Raw genomic sequence first — 25,680 nt, 5'->3', positions numbered from 1 at the left:
AGGGTACGAGCTTTCATGAGTCACTGGTCACTTCTTCAGATACAGCTAGAATGGGAAAACTAAATAAACAGGACAGATGGACTCCCATTCTAACTGTATCTGAAGAAGTGAGCAGTTACTCACAAAAGCTCATACCCTGCCACATTTTTTGTTAGTCTTTAAGGTGCTACTGGACTCTTGCTCTTCTCTACTGCTACAGACAGACTAACATGGCTGCCCATCTTGACCCAGATATGTAGTATATCATGGAATTAGACACTTCAGCTCTACAGCCCAACCCTCTGTCATCGTCCCCCACCACCACCATTGCCAGGTTGTTCTCTCTGGAATTCTGCATCATCCCTGACACCTGCAGCTTTCCTACTCCCACAAGGCGCCCATGGCTCATTAAGGGGGATCAGTTTCTAATCTGGGAATGTGAGGAATTGGAATCATGTGAAAGCATCCCTAAATCTCTCTTCTGCCAGCAGAACCTTTTGCACAAGATGAAGCTCTGCTGACATAAGAAGGGTGGGGGCAGTGATCCCTCTAAGCTGTGGAGTCTTGTGAGCAAAAATTCTACTTTGTGAGCTCCTGGCATTAAAGTTGTGAGCGAGTGATTTGGCTGCTGCATACATTAGTTGGCTCTGGAGCCATCCTGCCTGAGCCAAGACAAAAAGGTGTGAGCCAGAGGCTAAAAACCTGTGAGCTAGCTCACACTAACTCAGCTTAGAGGGAACACTGGGTGGGGGGGGGATTTGATGCTCCCAGCTGCCACCCAGGCATGCCCTGTAGATTTTTGCCCACAAGCCCCAGCACCAATTTTTAGGGATCCATAGAGAATGTTGGGAGAGAGAAAAACCCCATAAGCACTTTCAGTGAGTTTTCCTTTTGCTTTATACCCTATAATGAATGAGATATTCTGTTTTCAGGTTTGATTTGTTTGATGTCTAAAAGTGTGCTTTCCTACTGTTCAGTGCCCTCCTCTCTCTTTCTCTCCATTAATGAGCTGATCGATTATGAATACACTCTTCCCCTCCCACAGAAGGGGAACTGGAAGCTGAATGGCTGCATGATGTAGGCCTGTCTACGCTAATATCAGGGTCTGAAGAGGAGGATGGAGAAGCATTGCTTTCTACTCTGACCCGAACACAAGCAGCTGCAGTACAAAAACGATACAACACCTACACTCAAACTATGAGAAAGAAGAATAAACACCAAGTTAGAGATGTACGAGACATCTTTGGGGTCAGTGACAATTCTGTAAGTAGAATGTTCAGTGCTTTGGAGATTTGCAGGGTTATTGTTATAGTTAGCTACCAAACTGATATACAAGCATTTCAGTTGAAGTGACATATTGGTATTCTGCTGGGTTCCAAAACAGAAATCTGTGAGGGTTATTTCTGAAAAAGAGAAGAATTTTGTGCTCTCTGGGGGAGATTGTCAGGAGGTTTGGAGGATGGCGCCATCAATAGGAAGATGACACCCAGCTCTACCTCTTATTTAAGGAGCGACCAGTAGCTGGAATTCTGGATGCAGTGGCAGAATAGCTAGGTGAGAACTGGTTGAAGCTTAATCCATCTAGGAGTGAGATTATGTGGCTGGGGAAGCCCAGTCCACTGGGGTGGCCACTTCTACCAATCCTTGATGAGGTCTGACTTTCTACAGTCAACTCTCAGGAGTTTGGGGGTATGGCTTGATTCTTCGATCTCCGTGGACAAACATGTGTCATCAGTGACAAAGACTGCATTTTACTGTCGATGCAGGGCCCACAAACTGGCTCCCTATCTGCCTTGGGAGGACCTTGCCACAGTAGTTTATGCAACAGTCACCTTGAGACTGGACTGCTGTAAAGCACTCTGAGCAGGGTTACCTTTGAAGACTCTTTGGAAACTGCAAGTGGCCCAGAACACAGCTGCCGAATTGCTGCCAGGAGTGTCCTGGTCGGTACATATAAACCCTATCCTACTGCAGCTGCACTGCCTCCCAATTACTTTCTGGTGCCAACTCAAAGTGTTGGTACTTACTTTTAAAGCCCTAAACAGCCTCAGACCCTCATACCTTCAGGACCGCCTCTCCTGGAATGATCTTCCCTGTCTTCTCCAGTCTTCATCTTGGCATTTATTGAAAGTCCTTGGTCCATGAACTGTCTGCCTTGTGTCAACAGGAGTGAGGGCCTTCTCAATAGTGGCCCCCATCCTGTGGAACCAGCTGCACAAAGAGGTGCGTGCCTTGCAGGACCTTCTTAGGTTCCACAGGGCATGCAAGGCTGCTCTTTTTCAAATGGCCTTTGGGTGATCGTGATCCACCAGGCAGCTAGTATGCAAACTCATTGAAGTCTGTCTTTTGACCACTGTAGAAATGAGTTGGCTATTTAGAGAGACAGCATCTGGCAAATTCACCCTCAATGGACAAAATAGCTAAGTAGCTTAACCATTCATGCCCTGTTGTAGAACACTAACAGTTTTTGATGATTGCAAACTTGCTGAATTTTTTTCAGCATCTGTTGCAGTTACTGACAGTGTGATAAAATGTGTACTGCAAAGTCTTTGTGATTAGGGGTGGATCTACCCAATCATAAAATATACCCAAGGAACACCTTATTGGTATTTTTTCAGGTATATTTCAGCATCCTAAATGTATCCAGGATTTTTCAGGAGAACCAGAAAAAAATTCCTGAAAAAATCTCGGATATATTTGGGAATTACCGGCAAACCCTGAAAAACAGCTGAGAGGCAGAAGCAATGTTCTCCAGCTTCTCAGCTGTTTGTTGGGCTTTCTTCTGCAGTCCCTTTAAACAGGGGATGTTTAAAGGGACTGCAGAAGACAGCCCACAAAACAGCCGAGCTTGGGGGGGACCACTCACCCCAACCAGCTCAGCTGGGGCTCTCTTGGGCAGTTTGTTTTAACCTGGACTGCCCCAAAGAGCCCACAAAGCAGCTCAGCCCATGGGGAGAACTCTTCCCTACAGTTCAGCTGGGGCTATCCTTTGCAGAACTGCAACCATTTTGTTCAGCATTTTATAGATAAAATCTCTTGCATCCATTCTGACTTGGACTCTACATTAGTGGTGACAGGGTTCAACGGTGCCAGGGTGCCAGCTTCTCTAGTTTATTTTCAGTTTATTCAGTGGGAGGATGTGGACTGCATCCTTAGAAGTTTGATCTACCACCTGGTTGTACCACTCTTGCCCTTCCTGGCTAGTTAAATCTTGCTGGGGTGCATGGCTGACTGGATCTGAGGGGTAGTTAATGCCTCCGTGAAAGAGGGAGTGGTCACACCAGGTTTTGGACATGCTGTGTTCTGTCCATGTCTAAAGGAGCTTACCTTGGATACAGGAGATTTAAATAACCAGTCTCAAATATTCCATTCTTGTGCAAGGTGATTGAATGGGTGCTGGTTGGACAAGTTCAAGCTTTCCTAGATTAAGCGAATTGTCTGAATCTAAATAGCTTTTGTAATTGTAATATTTTACAGTTTGAATAATTTATATTCTTTATATTTAGTTAATTTTTATATTGGGCTAGATTCAGAGGGCCCTGTATAAGCAGAATTTTTCTTTGTTAGCATAAGGGGTTATTCCCAACTTGGCAACTCCCCTAGTAATAAGTATTACAGCTCCTTGTGTTGCGTAGAACACCCTCCGGAGTGTCTCCTGACCAGCAGGAGAGGCGTGTTAGTCATTTGTAGCTCCAAAAATGAAAGGAACTAACTTTATTTATAAAATTTCACTCCTGGTCAGCTGAAGTTGTTTCTTAATTACCAAAGGCAGCTGGCTGCTGTTAAGGAGCCTAGGAACAATACTTTGGTAATACCTAAAAATGTTAAATTCAGTGGAAGGTGCATTGATTGCAGTTAAAAGTTATTGCTGAAAATGCCACAGAAGCTTTTATATGTGTGGACTTTTTTCATTATAATCCCATCATGTTGACTTAGATTCAATCAAATAGTCTCCTTGTGAAAAAGGAAGGAAGGGATATGCTGGGGAACATGGGAATATATAAAAAAGTCATGAGGGATAGGGGCTTTAGTAAAGAAGGGAACTGGGTGAGACTGAGTGAAAAAGCTGAATAGATTCAGCACACAACCCTTTTGCTTTAAATCTGTCTTTGTCTAACTCAAACATGTTCCAAAGTAAGAAAAAAGAAAGCGACATAAGAATACATTGCAATAAATCAGTGGAACAAAAAGCCTCCATAGAAACATAATATTGCAACACTGCATCAGAGATAAATGATGATGATGACTTTCTTGTTCTCCAGCCCACTTTTGAGGCCATTCGTGTATCACCAGTGACTAATGGTATCCAGCTTCCTGTGCACAAACCAGGTTGGTTAGCTGTGAGTACATACGAATATGTAGCTTGATTCTATGAACTAGGGCTGCCAAGTGGGGGTGGGTAAACCCCCGCTTCGGAGGCCCAATTCCCGCTGCTGCGAAATCAGGCCCCGGGGGGAACTCTGCCCCCCGAAGCGCAGCATAGCTGCGTCACCAGAGGTGATGCAATCACGCCAATCACGTTGGGGGCATGGCCCCGATCGTCGGAGGGAAAACTCTATGGTTTTCCCTCCGACGATCAGGGCCACGCCTTCAACGTGATCAACGTCGTGCATCACTTCCAGTGACGTGCTGGCGGCGCATCAAGGGACGGCTCCCGGAGCCCGGTGAGGCTCCCCCGCCGGTAGGATATTTTTACTTGGTAACCCTACTATGAACCAAAGTTGAATGAACTCTTTGGCATGCTGACAATGCCTTTTATTTATTTTTTTTATGTGGTCTAGATGAGTAAAAATAATTGTGTGTTAAATAGCCAGTATTCCTTGGTTTTGTCTACCACTACCAGGCACTTATAGGTGATTCCGATTAATTCCAAAAGTACTTGAAAAATAGTAAGGGCATGATCCATTCAAAGTTGAGTCTTTTAAGTTCTATTGATTTCAGGAGAAGGAACAGAAACAAATAATAATGTGATAAAGAATCTGCCCCAGTTTTTACCTCTGCCTGGAATTTCCCTATAAAATATGTCTTGCATGGCAAAACAATGGTGCCAAAAGAGTGCAAGCCATTGTGCTTCAATAAAACCTCAGTGTGCTTTGTATTTTGCTCTCCCCGTAACTGGAGACTTGTGTTGGTGCATGCTGCAGACAGTTGTGGCCAAGTAGAGGCCAGATGCCAATTTTATTGAATAGTGCTTCAAATGAAATAGCGGAAGGCATATTTTCTTCTCTCTGGTTTTATATACAGTAATAAAAGGTAAGCAAAAGAAAGCAAAATTGTGTATGATTTCTCTTTATTAGAGTAAGTAAACTGAAATGGTAAAGGGGGTTATTAAAGAAAAAAAGTTAAGCGGGGGGGGGAATGGAAGGGGTGTGGCTAGAGCATAAAAGTACTGCACCAAGGGGGCCCAGGTATACCTTGTTGCCCAGGGCCCACAAAAAGCTGGAACTTGCTCAGAGTTAGTCTTTAGGCAATACAAAAGGAATCACAGTAGGAGGCACTAAAGACATTGCAATAGGAGGTGTGTTTCCAGGCAATGCCTCTGGCATTGGCTTGGGGGGGGGGTGCACACAGAATTGTATTGCTTTCCTCCAGATCTGTTTTTTTAAAAATCCGCTATCCAGTCTGCCCTTGCAGTCCTGTGCTGAGAGTTCCAGCATGAGCAGTGCCACATGGGAGCACAGTGTGGGTCTCTTCACTCCACATACATTCAAATGTCCCAACAGTTCTTTACTGTCAGGCAGTTGGTGTCTAGGCTTTTACAGGATCTGACTCCAGTGATAGTGAAAGCTGCATTGTCCAATAAATTATGGTCCCCAGGCATTTCAAGGAAAGGGAGAGGGAAGCCACTCAGTTCATTAATGGCTAAGTGAAGAATTGAGATGGAATAAATCCCACGTGAATCCCACAGTGCCCACAATGTATAGGCAATGATGGTTTAACTGTGGACTGGGAGGAATAGTTGCTGCCAATTTCTCAGTGATGGGCAGGGACCCCTGTCTATTTATCTGCAGAGAATATAGTGCCCATGTGTAATCTCCCTTGATTTCAGCTACTAGCTGTCTAGAATATGAATTCGAGAAGGACAACCGATCAGTGACTGAAGAACTATCCTTTGAGGTCTCTTTCTCAGAATCCATCACAGTGATTCCAAAGCACAGAGAATGGCACAGCAATCAGAGTTTTAAAAAGGAGGAGTCTGCTTTGCCGGTGAGTTGAAGTTCTTCATATTTATTTAGTCCTTCCATTAGTGTCTTGCTTCCTAGCACAATATCCTAAAATATAGAGCAAAACTTTTTCACAAGAAAAGCGGTACAGTTTGCTGCTCACTCGGGGGTCAATAGTTATTTGTTCCAGCACATGCTGTCCAGCTCAGTTGAGTATTGCAGGGTTGAAACAATTAACTATAGATCCCTTGTAAGATACTAACCCAGCCTTGTACTGTACAGCTCACTCTGGGATAGATCCTGCACTGTGAGCAGAGAGGAGCTCATGAAACTCTCCCACCCTCCCATTATCATGGTAGCCTTCTGTGGTACCAAAGATGCTGCTCCTGGGGTATCAGTGGACTTTCACAGTAGAGTCCAGCATAGGAGGTCTGCGGTGAGAGAAGGGGATTGGCAGAAATCTCATGTGGGCAGAAGTGCCACTTACATGGGTGGAATAAGGTTTAGGATCCAACTCAGTATTTTCATATTGTCCCAACAAATTTTATTAGTAAACCCTAAGAATGGTTTATGAGTCCATTTAAGCATTATCAGGATTTGGATCAAAATCCAAGTGCATACCAAAGATTTTAATTGGTTCACAGATCCCCAAAGGGTGGATATGGTTTCTAGAATGTATGACTAGATATCAAATAGTGGAATTTTGAGAAAATCCCACAGTAATGTATAAGCTTGAGTAAACAGGTCTTCTTTCACACTGAAACAAGTGTGAATGTTTCACCCTGTCATGTTGTATTGTCTTATTCCAGTTGTTCTCCCTTAATAATCGCAAAACAAAGTTTCTTGTTTGTGTAAATGATGCATGACTTCAGTTCTTTGGAGTTTTTATTTGGCCTTTCACATTGAGGTAATTTATTGCAGTTGAGTAATGCAAGCAAGAACTGTGTCAAATAGCATCTGTTCAACACCCTTTGCATCTCAGTGCTATACACAAGCCATTAGGTTGTCTGTCCCCCAGGATTTTCTGTGAATTCATCAAGTGGTGTGCATATCATCTACTTGATTCAGAGTTATTTAGAAAGTCGTAACGCAGGTTATATGTGGGGCATTTGCTTTTCATATAGGCCTATTATCTTTAGACCTCAGCAGGATAGTCTATTTCTGTGTGATTCTAATAATGTCGAGCTTCCAGATCTTTACATTATGCAATGATTGTAGGATCAAAAAAAAAAAGGCTACATGAAACTTTCTACAAAGTTTCTTGCTTGAACATTTGGCAATATAATGGAACATTATCTGGTCTTGTTTTGGGGAGGGTTATGTGGGATTAATTACAGGTTTACATAGCTCCATTTTAAGACTGTGTAACATTTTCATATTATGCTTCATGCTAATGTATTTAATGTAAGAGATGTACAGACAAGTCTTGCATATGTTTACTTAGAAGTAAATCCCAATAGGACTTCAACACAAATAATAATGGGTGGGATTTGCTGCCTTTTTTACTCCATTGTTTTCATACAAAGCATGTCACAACAGACATTTTGCCCCCTCCCCAAAAAAAGTAATTATTTTAAATATATTGTAGAACTTTATGATTAGGAAAAGCCGATTTGGACTGACGGAAGTTGGAGATTTGTCTCTTGATGACATGAAGAAAATTCGCTATTTGTCTCTGATTGAGTTAACAGCCTTCTACGATGCTTTAGGCATTGAGCTAAAGAGGAACAGAACAGAAAGAGTTAAAGGACGTGGTAAGTGCTTATGCCAGTGATGGTTATGTATCACAATAGATATGCTATGGTGTTTGGTATTCACTGAGGCATTACTCATCAAGAGTCTCTTTCATTTTGTTTTCTGAAGAAAATGGCCTTTTTGGAGTTCCCCTAACAATACTGCTGGAAAGTGATCAGAAAAAGATTCCTGGAATAAAAGTTCCTCTCATCTTTCAGAAAGTGAGTAGAACAATATGAGTTATCAAAGTTCAGTTCCTCACTGCCTGTGCTGGCTCACAAGTAGACAGTATATAAGAACAGCCATGCATGCACCTTTTTGTCTGAATGCAGATTGCATGCAGTCATTTTAATTCTATCAGCATTTCATAGCTGGAAACATACGAAGGCTCCTCATATGATTCAGGTCTGATATAACCATGATGTTATCAGGCAGAAGAACTTTCTCATGGAACTTTGCAGATGCTTAACATCTTATTTAAATAGGGCTACTATTAATGTGTGCAACATTAGGATACCATTGATTGCTTGCCTAGGCTATGGATCTCTGCCATGTTAACCCTGCACATATAGCGGCTGAGGGCGTGGGTAAGTTGTGTCTCACCAGGGTCACAGTTTAACCAAGTCTCATTAGATGAATTACTTCTTGGTGTGCTACATTGGAGGAAGCTGCAGACATGCATTGTTATACAAATTAAAATTGACTGGCTGACTAGTCTGAAATTATAAAATAGTGTATTTTCCTTATTATAGTATCAAAAAGGATTGTTCTAACTGAAATTCATTGGTGTGAAACTGCAGCAATCCACCTGAAAGCTCAGTTAAAGTCACATGCATGTACAGGAAGGTAATTCTGCTTTCAAGGTCCACATAACTCACTCAGAATTTCTTCGATCCTTCACTGAGCAGTAACCTGCAAATGAGCAAACCAATGACTTGCTTAGAAATGTTGCTTTTCAGTGTAATTCAGTGGAAATTCTGGTTTTGCAGGCACAAGGTATCCCTCCTGTCTTAGGTCAGGCAGATGGGCTTTATAGAATCTCTGGGTCAGAAGGGATGAACGATGCTACTTCCAAGTTAGGCTCCTGTTGTGTAAATAGCTATACAGTGACAGTGGAATATGTAAAGTTTGTTTGTTTTCCGTATGAGGACCCTGTAGGGTCTTCAAGTCAAGAGACATTCATAAGTGGTTTGCCACTGCCTAGCTCTGTGTAGCAGCCGTGGACTTCCTTAGTGGTCTCCCAGTCCAAGACCCTGCTTAGCTTCCAAGATCTGATGAGGCTATCCAGGTCAGGGTATATACGTAAGTTACTGATATAAAAACATGAGACACAGTCTAGCCAAAAGGGTTTAGAATAGTTCTGTGCTGGATGGTAGACCTGCTGCTGTAAGTGTGTAGCAACCAGATTTTCAACAAATTACATTATGTTTCCTTTTTGCTGACAAACGGCATAAAAATCCTTTTGATTGTTGCGGTTTAGCTGTTGCTGAAGCTTGAGGAAACTGGTCTGGAAACAGAAGGGATTCTTCGAGTGCCTGGATCTGCCTCAAGAGTTAAGGTACATAGTTTTTCTTCATGTTACTCCCAGACTGGTAATGATGGTGCAGACAGACTGTAAATGGATATTTGAAACTGCAGACACTGTAGTTAATCACCTATGTTTTCTATTCTTAAGCTCAAACACTGACATTTCTAAGTCAGAATTGAGCTGAACTGGTCTGTGTAATCATTCAGTGGCCAAAATGGGGAATGAATGCACAACCTTCAGGGTATAAGGTTTGTTTGATCAGGAAATCACTGAAATGCAAGATGGCAGTCTCTGTTAGAAGATGGTTATTGCATGTTTCCTTCATCTTCCACAAGCTCAAAGTGTGAGCATACCTCAAGTTCACGTGTCTCATAACCATGGGCTCAGAATGGACACAGGTTACAAGTTTCTACAGCATGTAACCAGGTATTAATGGAGTCACTTCTGTAAGGAACATCCATTTATCAGGAACATGTCATTTGTACAGAATGTTTAACTTTTTGTGTCTTCAGTATGGGAAATAGATGACTTTTTAGACCCATGATTCTATGGTAATTCAAGACCTTGTCTATTTGGAATAATATTTAGTACAAAATACTGACTAAGAAAACATGCACGAGAACTATTGTGCCGTGGCAATGTCCATTATGTTAGGAACTCATAGCCTATAATATACTGCAAATAAGGTAGAAAGTATAGCTCTGTTGGCCATTAATCTTAAAACAGGTCACACATCAGGGATATAAAAATTGTGCCAACATCCCAATATTCATACACCTAAATTTATTCTTTTCCAGGATTTTTTTTGCTGTTTTACTTGTGGCATCCAGATTTTCCTTCTATATAGCTATGCAGTAAAACAAGCAGATATTCTGCATCACTGCTATGATTTTTTTAAAAAAACACCATCTAATTTCTAAGTTTCATATGGGTCCCATTCACTGAGTTATAGTGTCAGTTCACGTGTAATTGTATTGATCATAGTGCCTTTACAGTAAAATCCTATGCAGAGTGATTTCAGTGGGCTTAGACTGTAGTAACTCTGAATAGGATTGCACTGGAAGTGTGGACAATCTTCCTAACAGTTTCTTGTGGACAGAATTTATTTGCAGTCTTCACCAACAATACATTCATTCTATCACTCCATCTTAACTCTATTTGGTTAAGTTTTGTCCTACACATGCAGGTATTAGATTATATATCAAAGTGTCATATTTTGAGCATTTTTGCACAAAACACATTTTTAGGGAGTTTTAGAATCAGCTGGCTGTACACGAGGTTCCATACATATGCTACCCTATTTCTTGTTTTAACCATTTGTATCTTGTATTCTGTGAAATATTTCATGATATGTGTTATACTTTTTTGTACTGGAAAGAAAACTCAGTATCCACATGAAAGATGTAATGTTTTTAGTTTTCATTCATTGGATCATTTAAGTCTGACTAAATGTTGCCAGTAAGGGGCAAAGGGAAACATTTTTTCCTAAGCAGATCCAGATTTAACCACTTTGAATCATAATGTATTATGCTGACATTAGCATTTGAAAGCATTCCAGTTTTTTTTAATGCAGGCACATATGGTTGTAATTAAAGATAACCCTTTGAATGTAACAGTGGATAGATAATAGTATAAGACTTCCCTTGTCCCTTAAGTTCCAATCATATATATTGCTTGTTTGCATTTCAGCATAACTAAGAGGTGATACAGATGTGAAGGACAGAAGGGATAAAGATTGGTTGCAGAGTCAAATGGATACAGTTAGCTCAAATTTTTGTCTTTATGCATATATCACTATATTATAAACTGCCTCCTTTATTACCCTTATCCAGGACCACAATATGCATATTTATAGGGTCACAACCTCATAAGAACTTTGTGTACTTCCAGTTTAGAATTCTGATGCTGTGTGTGAAGAAAGTCTCAGAAAAAATCTCAATATGCTGCACTGTGGTTTACACACCAAGATTTTACACACTCTTTGTTGCATTTAGCTTGGGCTACCCACCCAGTCTCTGCTTGTGGTGTTCTATGCCATTCATTTCTGAATGTGAGGAAATAGTTAAAGGAAACACAGGTATCCCAGTCATCATTCTCCAGAAAGGACTTGTACAAAAACTAGCACAGGATGGATGGGTAGCCCCCCCCCCCCCAAAAAAAAAACCCCACCAAGATACCATATATGTCTGTGCACAATGACATATTAGGCTCTCAAGAGGTCTGGCTGTCTAGTGTCAGGAGTGGTGTAGGGAGGGACATTTTGCCACCATTTCAAAATCATGCTCATTACTGTAGAACTTGCCTGTTTCATACAGAAATGAATGCCAGCTAAATATATAAAATACTGCTGATCAGGCACTTGACAGTGAAGGGGTGCAGGATGATACTGAATTTGCATATGCACACATACATTCACATGCATTCCTAAATAAGAAATCAGTAGGAATTTGGCTGTTGTTTTATTTTTTTTAAAAGGGGCCCACATCTGCAGCCCAAGCTGCTGAACTGGAGAAGGAGACCTGTGTGTCCAGGATTCGTTTGCATACGCGGTTCCTCATTCAGCTAGAGATACACACAGGCAAAGCCTTTTTCTGTGTGTATATAAGCCTAGTTGGATCAGGACACAATCCTCAATTATTTCACTGAATGGTTTAGAATAATTTAGCTTAGATTTATTTTCTCTATATCTAAGAGTCATGGCAATGTAGTATTTTAAACTTTCCCCTATAAATTGGTTTTCAAGTTCAGCAGTAATGCACATTTAACAAAATCTTTATATAAATCCCACATATAAAATATGGAATCTAACCCTGCTCATATAGTCTCACTGAAGCTCTTCAGGTGCAAAGGTATTTTCTTCAGTGGTCCTGGGTGGGGCAGTCTGAACCTCTGGGAGAAGCTCCTCCCTATAGGGTTGTTAACTCCAAGTTTTTTACGAACAAAGATCAGTTACATGTCGAAAACTGAGTGCTTTAAGCTTTCATTGGTTGATGACCCTGTGGCTAGCCTGTGTTCTAGTTCAGTCCTGCCAGCAGATGCAGATGGACAACCCAGGGACTCCTGTGACAGGAGAAGTGAGCAGTCCCCGCAGAAGGACTTGGAGGGCTCCTCAACCACCTCATGCTCTCTTTTTGCCAGGGCTATTTACTTACAGGCTTCAGACCTTTCAGCTGCTGATAGCGACATCCCTAAAGGACTAAAGGATGACCTAAATAAGATTGCCCTAGCAGCAGCCTTTTGGGCAGATGCCTCTTTAGACGCCATCCAGCTATCTGCCAGGGCCATGGCAGTGAGTGTCACCACAAAGAGAAATAAGTGGCTTTGCAACTGGGAAGTGGATCCCTCTGCTCAGGCAAAGGTGGCTAGCATGCCCTTTAAAGGTGTTCAGCTCTTTGGGGACAGAATGGACTGGTACCTGGTGGGGGACAAGGATAAGAAGAAAGGAGAGACACCAAACCAAAGAACCATTTCCAGTCTTTTTGTGAACCCAAGCATGCTTCAGATTTTCGAGTGCCCAGACCTTCCAAGGGGAGATGGCATACCAAGAAGTAAGGGAGCAATAGGGCCTCCTTCACTAGGACATCAGGACAGAACCAAAAAGGCCCCCAAAGAGCTCATCAGCATGACTACTGCAGGGCCCCAGTACATACAAAGATAGGGGTCCGGCTTCAAAGGTTTGTGACTCACTGGGAATCGACAATAGGCGACAAGTGGGTGCTGAACAATGTAAAGAATGGCTAATCTCTAGAGCTCTGGTCTGTTCCTCCCAACAGACTTTTACAGGTATTAAAGAACAAATGCCCATGGAAGCACCTTCTTGACGCTATACAACACCTCTTGGAGAGGTGACTGGAGGACCAAAGGGTTTATTCAGTTTTCTTTATCATCTCCAAGAAAAACAGGGACATGAGAGCCATTCTGAACCCCAAATGGCTGAAGAGGAGAATAAAGAAGAGGAAGTTCAGGATGGAAATCCTAAGGTACATAGTGTCATCAATACAGAAAGGAGATTTCCTGGCGTCAATAGATCTCTCAGAGGCCTACTTGCACATCCCCATTTGGCAGGCACATCAGAAGTTCCTGCACTTTGCTTACAATGGGCTCCACTTCCAGTATAGGGTTCTCCCCTTTGGGCTAAAGATGGCACTAAGGGTGTCCACCAAGGTGCTAGTGGCATTGATAGCATACCTGAAGACCCAGGGTGTAGACATATCAGGATGACTTATTGATCAGATCCTCATCCCTCTCCCAGGGTGTGAAGGACATATAGCAAACCATGCTGTGTCTCTAGGACCACAGGTTCATCATCGACAAGGAAAAGAGCTGCCTGTCTCCATCCCAGCAAGTCCTGCACCTAGGGATCATGATAGACACAGCTGAGAACGGAGTTTTCCTATCACAGGAAAGGCAAGAGCAGGTCATAGCCTCGATATGAGAAATCTCACAACAGTCTCAAGTAGAGGTGATGTCACTGGCAAGGATTCTTGAGATGATGGTCTCCTGTCATGATATCGTCCAATGGTCATGATTTCATCTTTGCCCACTACAGAGGTTCCCTCTTCCCTTTCAGGAACTGATAGCCAACCGGCAGCACAAGCTGATCCAGCCCCTGGCATCCCTGATCCAGCAATTCCAATGACAAGCCCCATTCAGTTCATGGAGGGGACTCCGTTAAGGGATCTGAAGAGAATACTTAAGACTTTGAATGCCAGCCTTACAGGCTGGGGGGCTCAATCTCAGTGGAGAATGAAATCGTCCCAGGAGGACGTGTCCCAGAGTATCAACCTGCTGGAGCTCAGGACAATCAGGCTAGGTCTGCCGGCCTTCTGAGACCAGATCCAGGTCCCTGCATGAGGAAGCAAAGCTGACGCTTCAGTGGGCAGAGATCCATCTGAGGTCAATCAAGGCCATGCACATAGAAGGTTGCGCAAACATGGTGGTGGATTGGCTCAGCTGGAGGAAGCTGGATGAAACAGAATGGATGTTGAACCATTTAACTTTTCAACAGATATGAGACACATTCGGTGAGATGCCAGTAGACCTCTTCACAATGGAACAGAACTGCCAAGATTTATCTCAAAGACAAGATCCCAGCAAGCCTTAGGGGTACATGCCCTAAGCTGCAAGTGGCCAAAGCATCTACTTTAAGCTCCCCCCCCCCAGATATCAAGGGTGACGCAGAGAGTCATAGGTCTTCAGGCGGAACTAGTGCTAGTAGCCCCCTTTTGGCCCTGCAGGGTGTGGTTCCAGGACCCGATAAGACTATCGAGTATACATGGCAACACCCAACCAGAGGGGAACTCCTTTTGCAGGTGTCCCTAGTTCACCCACAGCCTGAGCTTCTAAGCCTCACAGCCTGGAGGCTGAGCAATCACAACTTAAAGAGATAGGTTAGAGCTAAGGTGGGTGATGTCCTTGACTTCTCGCAGGAAGGCCTGGAGAGAGGCCTCAGTACTAGTACTCTTAAAGAGCAGATGGCATCCATTTTGGCAGTTGGGGAACCAAGAGAGGGAAGTCCCTGTTCCAGCATCCCCATGTCAAGAGATTCCTGAGGGGCACTGCCATGATCAGTTCTCCCCAGGTTCATCGCTTTCCCACATTGAACCTGAATGTAGTTCTCCGTAGCCAGGGCACCCTTCAAACCCATGGCTACATGTTCTCTCAAGGAGTTCACATTCAAAACGACCTTCTTAGTAGGCATTACGTCTGCTAGGAGGGTATCTGACCTTAGAACTCTTTCAGTGGATAAGGAGCTCTGTGTTTTTCATAATGACAAGATAGTACTCTGAACAGATCAGCCTTTGTTCCAAAAATAAACCCCACCTTCCAGAGGTGAGAGGACCTAGTGTTGCCATCCTTTTGTCCAAAATCCCAAATACTCTTGGGAAAAGGAATGGTACTGTTTGAACGTGAAGAGGGGCCTTGAATTTCTATCTGGATAGAACTAGGAAGTTGCAGAAGACTGACTCTCTGTTTGTTTGTTTCAGGAAATCCTCCATGTGACACATGGTCTCCCCCTCCACCATTGGTAGGTGGGCTAAAGCCTGTATAATCCTCACTTGTAAGGCCTGGATCTCCCAGCGGGCGTCACAGCAGACCCCCTCAGAGGAGCGGCATCATCATCAGCTTATAGATCCTTCCCCCCCCCCTTGGAGATCATTTGCAGGGCTGCCACATGGAGGTCCATCTATTCATTCATCAGGCACTACAGCATTGGTAGGCTGGCTTCAGCAGAGGCTGCCTTTGGAAGGAGGGTTCTGCAACATGCCTTTTCGGTCTAGGAACTGTTTCTCCCTCCCAGGGACAAACTGCTTTTCTATGGCTCAGAGGTTCACACTTCCCCACCCCAGGACCACTGGAGAATGGGAGATTTATCTCATTTACTGGTTAGTCTTCCTTCTTGGTGGTTCCAGGGTGGGACAGTCTATTCCCACTCGAGGGTAAAGGGTGATTAGGATGGTTTGCATCATTTGGGGGGCATGCTGTATGGTCCTAGTTCTCAAACCCTATAGTCTTAGTTTTTCATCTGGTTGCTACCTCGGCATTTGCCGTGAATGAAGGATAGCACCAATTATGGGTTTTAATACTGGAGAAAGTGGTTTTTCTTATGGCTTCAGGACAACACTGGAGAGTGTGAGAGATTCTCCTAACAGGAATTGTGAGATAAGGAAGCTGCAACCCTGCCTGCCTGTAAGATTCCCCTCCCAGAGGTTCAGACTGCCTCCACCCCGCCCGGACCACAGAGAAGGAAAATACACTGGTAATAGAGATAAACCTTCCATTTTCCCTAAAACCTTCTGTGTTTCAGGCTTGTGAATGGGATTAGTGGATACAGTTTTAAATTGTCCTTTGGATTTTTTTTTAAACTTGCCAGTAAACTGAATGATAAATATAGCTAATTTTATTATTTATGTTTGTGTGGTTTTGGAGTAGGTTGTGGGGGATCTGGCTTTGAACAAATTAATTTCCAGATATGTTTGTGGCCCAGAGTCATGATATAAATGTTAATGTTTTGATGTACTTGTAATCAGTTCACTCTGTTTTCTCCCTCAAAAGGTACAACCCAGTCTTTTGGATAAATGTTTCCTGGTTCTGTTTAGATAAATTAGCTGGAGAATGTCATTAGCCGGGGGAATTAATGCATTCATTTTTACTTTCCCATTCAGATTTAATATAGAACCCTAATTAGAAAGCTAACCTTCATCTGCTAGAAATACACAACTGTAACTTTTTCGTTGCTTAATTTATCTTAGATTACTTTAAAGGCAGGGCAAGGCTGAGTCTAGCTGCTTTTGACATCATGGATGAGAACACTGGATTTGTGGAGTCCTCATGCCCTTCTTCCCCTCCCTGCTCTTCATGTGGGATGAGTGCTTTTTGCCTTTTCACCTTGAGCTAAAAAGGTCAGGAAAATAAAGGATGGGGATAGAAATTACAGAGAATACAATGAAAAGCCTTTGTAGAGGTGCAGGCTATCTATACTGGTGTGTGTTCAGCCCAGCTCAGAGACTGCACAAACACCCCCCCCCCAGTCCATGACTATTAAACTTCCCTTTGCTTGGCAAAAAGTTCCCTGATCAAGCTCACCCTTAGCAATCACCCTCTGGGATTCTTTGCTTTCCTGTGTGAACTGTGACTACATCTGAGCATAAAGAGTAAGGCAAATGTGGTCTGAATCTGGGAATTACTAATTTCACCAATCTAAGCCTGCCCATTATCTATATACTAATACCGAAGTCGCCCCCTGGTGTGCGGATAGCTAAATCCGCGCACCGGGGGCATAACCAGGCTAGACCTGCTGCTTGATAATAAATTTTCCAATTGGGTATCGCCAATCCCCCATCTTGATTTCCCCCCTGCAGAATCTTTAATCTAATCCTTGGTCTTTTCTTTTGCCATATGAATTCTCTCACCAACTTGTCCAACCTTTGAAAATACTTATCATTTCTAATCACAGGGATAGTTTGGAATAAAAAGAGCACCCTTGGTAAGATAGACATTTTGATTGTTGCTACTCGACCCAGCATTGAAAGTTGTAAGGTAGCCCATTTATCTAAATCCTTTTTGATATTTTCCAATAATGGCTCATAGTTGTCCTTAATTAGAGTACTAAAGAGCTGTATGTGGAGGAGCCACGCCCTGCGGCTAGTTCCCAGATGTGAGTGTAAGGAGGGAGGGAGGGGAGGGAGGGAGGGAGGGATGGGTCATGCTGCGCTACTAGGGTCTATAATGTGTGAAAATATCAATTGATTTTGAAACCCGCTAACTGTCCAAACGCTTCTATTATAGTCATTAAGGGTGGTATAGATTCTATTGGTTCCAACAACACTATTGCCATGTCATCCGCATAAGCCTGTACTTTATAAACCTCCCCTTTAACTTTTATTCCTTTTATATCGTTCTGATTCATATGGCAAAAGAAAAGACCAAGGATTAGATTAAAGATTCTACAGGGGAGAAATCAAGATGGGGGACTGGCGATACCCAATTGGAAAATTTATTATCAAGCAGCAGGTCTAGCCTGGTTAAGAGAATGGCTGATTTTGAAAAATAAGAGAGTGTTAAGTTTAGAGGGATATGATTTGATGGTCGGGTGGCATGCAATTGTATGGGATGAAAAAGATAAAACACATGCATATTTTAAACAACATATGGTTAGAGCCAGTTTATTAAAAATATGGAAGCAAATTAAAGTAATATATTACAGCAAGACACCAAGATGGATAGCCCCCCTAGAAGCTATAGTAATACCAAGTTTGATGTCAGAAACTCGGTCTGTAACATATGATTGTTTACTTGACAGTAATAATGAATTGAAACCGCAAGAAGAACTTGATGCCCAAAACATTCAACTTACATGGTGGGAAAGAAACCAAGTAATTTCCAAGCTTTCCAAAGACAGGAAAATAGGTTTTACTCAAGAAAAAGCAGAGTTAGATAAAATCTTGCTAGGAGATGAAGTTAAAATTATCGGTAAATTATACACTTTTCTTTTAAAGCAGGATAGGCAAGGAAAGATTGTGGAAGAATATAAGAAAAGGTGGGAAGATAACTTGGGCCATGGCCTTGATAACTCTAAGTGGGAGAAAATTTGGAGAAACACTAGATGGTTAAAAGCGGTGGCCTTAAAAGAAAATCTTTTTAAAATGGTACACAGATGGTACCTGTCTCCTGAAAGGTTGGCCAAGTTTTATGCTGGCTTAGATGGGAAGTGTTGGAAGTGCAAGTTACATCTTGGTACATACTATCATGTATGGTGGTCTTGTAAAGAGGTAAATTCATATTGGAAAGAGGTACAGAAGGTGATTTGGCAAATAACGAAAAAACAAATCCCACTCGACCCTGAGGTATTCCTGTTGAACATCTTCCCTGAGGCATGGAAAAAAAAGGATAAATATTTGATTCTACATTTATTAATAGCAGCAAGAATAACACTGGCGAAGGAGTGGAAGAAGGAACAGGTACCCTAGAGCGGTGAGGCCGCTTTGGAGCCGGGGGGGTTTGGAGTGGGGGGGGAGGAGGTGGGGGTGGAGGAGACGGAGGAACCAGCGGGATGGGGGGAGTGGAGAGCTTACCTGCTCCTGCTGGTTCCTCCTACGCCTGCTGAGTTTGCAGCTCCCCTCCCGCAAGTTTCGCGGGTCTTCTTTCTTGTGTGTACTATTTTGCAACTTTATCTCTCTACCTTTCTGTTGTTGGAGCTACTTTTGCTGAATGAAAACAAAACCATGATTTGTGAAACAGCTGCCAGAGGCTCTATGGCATAGCTAGTGCTATACTGATTTAACAAGGCCATTTGCACAATTAGCACTATGTGATTACTTGCCTAATAGGAAGATGTCCTAAAACAGCAAGTAAGGGTTTAAAATAGAGTGAATATTCTCCTGTACCAGCACAACAACCCATAACTTGATGATATATTAGTAATGAAACATCAATTGGTTTGAACACTGTAAGACTTCTAAGGGTCTATATGATTAGATCTTGAGTTGCTTAATTTCCCCCCTCTGTGTTGCCCCTCTCTGAACTGCAAGATCTTTTATCAACCAACAGCAACTGGCTTGCATTTACCAACTCAGGACTGTCTGTTGAGATTTATTTTAAAAGCTATCTTTAACGGTAAGTTCCCCCCCCACCAAAGGTTCTGATTTATCATGCCATGAACAATATTATTCAAGTAATTACTGTAAATTATAACTTCCTCCATAGCCAGGATATGAAAGATAACAATCGAATTCTCATTATCATCATTTTTATTTTGTCTTGCAGAGTCTTCGCCAGGAAATTGAGGCAAAATTTGAAGAAGATACATTTGACTGGGATCAGGTACGCAACAATGATGCTGCAGGACTCCTGAAGATGTTTATACGGGAACTTCCAAGCCCCCTCTTCACTGTGGAATACCTCCCTGCCTTCATCACATTAGTGGAAAGTAAGTAAAGGGAGATCAACATCCTATTTAATATCAACTTCTTAAACCAGTTGCCACAATTCAAAAATGTTAGAAAGTAATTAGCCATAAAGTTTGGTCCTTTTGCTTTAGTATTTTCCTCAGCGACTTCACTTGCATCCTGTATCTGCTTTAAGGGTGTAAAAGTGGCCCACAATCCATTGTCCTGCTTTAGACTCTCCCAAGGGCATTTGTTTTCTCTAAGTCACACATCTATGGGCCAGTTCTTGTACCTACCAGCCAGGTATCCTCTGTGAACATTGTGACAGAGTGTGCATCTTTCACCATGCATACACTTTAATATGAAGGTGAGAAATACATATATGCATTTGCCCAGTTTTTATGCTCCTTCAGTCTCAAACAGGGAAGGCACCTGCATCACATATTACATTATAAACTCACTAGGAAAGGCATGCTTATTTTCCCACCATGCCAAAAGGATTCCCTCAGTGTCACATCACAGAATGCTTCGCAAATTGTCAGGAGCAGCTTTCTGTGTGGCTTGAATGGCTGTTTTTTGGAGGTGGTGGGAGAGATTTTGTCTAGCCTTGTTTTGATCCTTTGGCAGGTCAGTGCAGAAGTGGAGTTGGAGGAAGAATGCAAAAGGAAACACTTAGCTGTGCGTGCACAATTTGTAGCACATACTATAGAGAATCTCCTGAAATGCAGCCTGAAATAGTATGGATTTTTAAAATTTAGGCTACTGAATTATTTGAATAACAATAGATAATTTGTGGTATTATGATTTTACCGATTGTGTAGATAGGTAGGGATTTAAAAACTACTTCTAGTCAGTAAAAATGTTGCTGCTTCTCTCTGTGAAATTATGCTTTTTAGAGGATTGTGAAGGCAAATAGCTTTTGGATAGCAGTTAAATGTTTATTATTACAGTGTTTTACCCTGAGCTACTTTTTATACTTGTATCCATACAGGATGCAATTCTGCTGCCCAGGGAATGACTTCAATGAGCCAGGATAGAGTTTGAAACACAGGATTAGATAAACTGCAAAGCAAAGGGTGATTTAGTTCTTCACTCTAGACTGTTACCCAAACTGGACCCAGAGAAGGGGACATTACCTTTAAAAGGGTTCCAGAAAGGAATGACGTGAGCCTTTTGTCTCTGTATGCGAGGGTGGATCTCAGTGGGGATACCCCAAAATAAAATTAGGAAGAAAGAGAGTGAGAGAGTGATTTTAAACACAAACGTCTTTATTGTATATAAAATAAAATAAAAAGAGTAATAATGTAAGGAACCTACAATAAGCACCTGAGAAGTAATTCCATAAGTATCACACAAACATGCGCACACACCAGCAAGCTTATAAAAGGCAGGAGGGCGGAAACTGGGGAGTTCTAGGGAAGGGACAGATGACCTGAAATTCTGGGCTTGAGGTCTGGCGAGGTCCAGGGGTAAACACAGCTGAGGTCCAAGGAGCAGAGCAAGGATTTTAAAAAGGGAGCCCACAATGCAGGGGTCTTCAGGTAGAGGGAGAATCTGGCACACTCTTCACGGACCTGGGATGGGAACAAGAGTCCTATAGCTAAATATAGGACCCCACCGTCCCAGGAACATGATTAGCACATGATATGAAGCTTGAACTTGACTGGGCAGTTTGAAGGTAACTGCTGTCAAACTTTGGCAGGAAAAAGTGGGGAAAATATCTTGATTAGGCTATTGTGAGCCAAATCTGCATGGGCACAAAGAGCCTGGGTGAGGCAACACGATTAATGTACTGAAGTGAGCGAGATCTGCATTGTCACAAAAGTTTGGGTGAGTCAAGATAGCTCCTGAAACAGCATGGAGCATGAATTAATGACTTGATTGCCCTTCTCGATTGAGTAAAAAAAAGGAAAGAGAGGAACCATGCACTGGTTAATGAAACAGCAACGTCCTTGGGCTGGGGTATGCCAGGATATTCCAGTGTTGTAAAGTCTTTCATTATTGAAAACCCTGAGCTGGGGGAGATTGCACTTAATCAGTTTGTAGTGCCAGCAGAGCATTGCTCTCTGTCCCTGGGATTTTCCAATGCCATGGCCCTACCCAGGTGCTTTTATGAGACTCTCCAAGTTTCAGATCTCCTTGGCACTTAGGCTGTAAAAGGGAGTGCCTAGTAAAACAACTAAGTCCAAAATAAGAGGGGGCCCTGCTAACCAAGGGGGTCCCGGCTGGAGGATGGGGCAGGGTCCTCACAGGACTACGAAAGCTGTTGTTGCCCCAGAAATTCCTAATCCATCTGTGAATACTCTACTGACCACTGTATCCTATCACTGCCTGCCTCTTCCTTATAATTGTCAAGACCAAGAGCACTGCAGCCCCCTAATCAGCTTGGTTAAGAGGCAAGGAACAAAGTTGGGAATGAGAGGGTTTTTCAGCAAGTATGAACTTGCTGAAGCTTGGACTTTCCAGCAGGCTGCCAGTTCCATTTTCACCTTCCAAGTAGGTTGTCACTGTTCATGAGCCTGTAGCTTATCAGGAGGAAGGAATCACCTCCTAGTAAAAGTGTATATGCCCCAGCCTTCAAAGTGATTGGCCCATTAAGCCATTGCCTTTTTTTTCCTGATGAAGCTGGCTTGCTTGACTTGCAGGTAGCCTATACTGTCATTGGTCTATTTCATAGCCTTAATAGAATTCAAGAAATGAGCCTAGCAGACCAACTCATATAATGAAAGAGTGATTAACACATGGAATTCACTGCCACAGGAGGTGGTGGCAGCTACAAGCATGGACAGCTTCAAGAGAAAATTAGATAAGCATATGGAGCAGAGGTCCATCAGTGGCTATTAGCCACAAGGTATAGATAGGAACTCTCAGTCTGGGGCAAGTGATGCACTGTATTCTTGGTGCTTGGGGGCGGGGGACAGTGGGAGTGTTTCTAGTGTCCTGGCCCCATTGGTGGACCTCCGGAATGCACCTGTTATTTTTTGCCACTGTATGACAGGGTGTTGGACTGGATAGATTACTGGCCTGATCCAACATTGGCTTCCCTTATGTTCTTAATGAAAGTTCCAGGGAGAATGAATGTAACTGCAATTCACATTCCTATGCCTGGCACAGAGCATTTCTTTCTGTCCTTTCTGCACAGTTAGATACAAAGACTGAAAAGTAAGGAGACTGCACAAATAAAACATAGGCATCGCCTTTAACAATAGTAAAGATGTGGGATCTGGCCATTTTTTCAATTCACAGAATCTGTTTATTTTAAATGGCCCATTCTTGGAAGGGTGGGAAGTAGGAGGAAGACTGTTAGGAGACAAATGCTGCAGTTGCTGTAAGTCCCTAAGTGCAGTCTTGGAACAGAATATCAATACATCTTTATACAAATAATTGTTTCAGCAGAACTGAAGCATTAGAATAAACATCATATATCCAATTCCAAACTGGGTCACAGGGGATTAAAACTCCTCAAAAGAATGGGAATAACATCTGTAGCTTTAAGAAAAATATGCCTACTGAACTCTCAGAGGCTGTTTTGGATGTAGTTAGGCAACCACAGAACTGCACAAGATCCAGTGCCACCAATGGCCATTGTGCAACTGGCCTTGGCACAGCTTGGTGCCTACCACTATGCAACTAGGCTCAGTCCAGTTGGATGCCTGCCACTGTGCAATTGGGCTTATCCCAACCTGGTGCCTGGCACTGCACAACTGCGCTTGGCCTGGTGCCTGCCACTGCACAACTGGGCCAGACCTTTCATGGGGAGAGGCTGCCAGAGGGAGGGAAGAAGGGTAAGCTGAAGACAAGGGTAGGTTGGTTGGTAGAAGAGAAGAGATTGGATTTATACCATGTCCTTCACTACCTGAAAGAGTCTCAGAGTGGTTTGCAATCCATTTCCCTTCCCCTCCCCACAACAGACACCCTGTGAGGTAGGTGGGGGTGAGAGAGCTCACTCCAAAACTGCCCTTGAGAGAACAGCTCTGAAAGAACTTATCACTGACCCAAGGTCACATCAGCAGCTACATGTGGAAGAGTGGGGAATCAAACCCGGTTCTCCCAGATTAGAGTCCGTGCTCCTAACGACTATACCAAACTTGCTCTCAGAATGGAAGAGGAGATGGAAGCAGGAAAACAGGGGAGGGTATGGAGGAATGGAAAGATGAAATAGTGGGGAGGGGGATACAGGGTGAAATGAGATGCCCCCTCCAAGTCTTTGCAGATCCCCCCCTTAGTCTAATGATAACTGGGCTCTGTATACTACTGAATAACATGAAACATAAATCTATTGGATTATATCCTTGAGACTGAGATATAGTTTGTTATGGAGGTCTACTTTGAAGTACAGGGTGAGTCTGCAGAGACATCAAAGGAAAGCTGATTGGCAGCCCACATTGAAAGATGGGTTGTTTGTGACCCACAGGATAAACTATGCAAGGAATGTGTCCCTGAAGACAAAGCCTTCTTCTAAGGTTCTTGCTCCTATTGAAGCCAAAATATAAGTTTTCTGTTTTATTTTATATAAGAGTATCTTCCTGGCATTTTTAGTGAGTCTGTATGTGAAGAAGAGAGAGGGTAAAAATGGTCCTTTGTTTTGTTTGACCATGATGGGATCTGTACGCCAAGGGCTGCAGCCTGTGACAGCTAGACAGCTAGACAAAACTATTTCCTCTGGTTAGAGACGTTCAGACAGATCTTGTTCAGTTGCAGATCCTTACGCGTTAGCTAATATTTCTATGGGTGATCACTATTATACTCAACAATATTTATTACAAATATACGTACCATCACTTTTCTAATAATCCAGCATCACTATATAGTAAAAGAAGGGCAATCTCATAGATGTACACGCTTGTAGTGCAATCCTTATAGTGCAATCCTAAACAGACTTATCACCAGTATATCTTCACAATATATCAACATGGCCCTGTCTGTAGAAATTTAAATCTGGAGACCATGAACAGGCAAGACAGATTTTTCTAGAAACCTGAAAATGTCTTGGGTTCATAGAAAAATGTGAAACAAACATTTTGGGGTTAAAATGCTCAACTAAATAGAAGCAATATCTGTAGCTTTAAGAAATGAATGCCATCTCAGTGTCTGCTGTGGGGGTTGCTAGGCAACCACAACAGCATTGGCCATCTTCAAACCTTGGTTTTTGTCAGTAAAAGGCAAGGGGAGGGCAAGGCCCTTTCCAAGGCTATTCTGGCCTTTGAGGGAGACTCATGGGGTGAGGTGCAGCAGCAACCACTAGGAGACTCACCCAGGCCTGGCTTCTCATTGCTATTCAACAGCAACCACTACACAAAAGCCAGTGTGCTGTAGTGATTAGAGTTTCAGATTAGGATTTGGGAGACCCAGGTTTGAATCTCCACTCCAGTATGGAAGCTCACTTGGTGATAGCCAGTCACGCACACTTAGCCTAATCCACTTTACAGGGCTGTTGTGAGGATAAGATGGAGGAAAATTATATAATCTGCTTTGGTTCCCATGGATGGAGAGGTGGAGTATAAATGAAGTAAATAAATAATAAATATAGCTGAAGGTGGGGGGGCAAATAAAAAGTGGGTGGGAAGGAGAGAAGGCAACAAGGAAAGTTTATTTATTTAAAACGTTTATATGCCATATTTCCACTCAAATAGGGTCCGAAGGCACTAAATACCAAGGCATTGAAACATTTACCACATTAAAACGACATTTAAAATTTATATATACTGAATAATACTATAAATACGTAAAGGTAAAGGTTCCCTTGCTCGAAAGCCAGTCGAATCCGACTCTAGGGTTGCGGTGCTCATCTCTGTTTCAAAGCCGAAGAGCCAGTGCTGTCTGAAGACATTTCCGTGGTCATGTGGCCGGCATGACTAAACACCAAGGCGCACAGAACGCTGTTACC

At 42.8% G+C, this 25,680-nt stretch overlaps 1 protein-coding gene across 1 annotated transcript in view; it reads left to right on the top strand.

Annotated features, from left to right (window-relative positions):
• Nucleotides 1-25,680, top strand: part of ARHGAP28 (Rho GTPase activating protein 28) — a 104,429-nt gene that overhangs the window by 68,882 nt on the left and 9,867 nt on the right. Inside the window, exons 3-10 of the mRNA XM_015413936.1 lie at nt 1,025-1,242; nt 4,242-4,308; nt 6,029-6,186; nt 7,732-7,897; nt 8,007-8,098; nt 9,358-9,435; nt 19,672-19,834; nt 22,150-22,289. Of these exons, the coding sequence (XP_015269422.1) occupies nt 1,025-1,242; nt 4,242-4,308; nt 6,029-6,186; nt 7,732-7,897; nt 8,007-8,098; nt 9,358-9,435; nt 19,672-19,834; nt 22,150-22,289 (1,082 nt within the window). The remainder of the gene's footprint in view (nt 1-1,024; nt 1,243-4,241; nt 4,309-6,028; nt 6,187-7,731; nt 7,898-8,006; nt 8,099-9,357; nt 9,436-19,671; nt 19,835-22,149; nt 22,290-25,680) is intronic.

The sequence above is a fragment of the Gekko japonicus genome, unplaced genomic scaffold (assembly GCF_001447785.1).
Source record: "Gekko japonicus isolate JY-2015 unplaced genomic scaffold, Gekko_japonicus_V1.1 scaffold1817, whole genome shotgun sequence".
Taxonomy (NCBI): domain Eukaryota; kingdom Metazoa; phylum Chordata; class Lepidosauria; order Squamata; family Gekkonidae; genus Gekko; species Gekko japonicus.
This window is presented reverse-complemented; position numbering and strand designations above follow the sequence as displayed.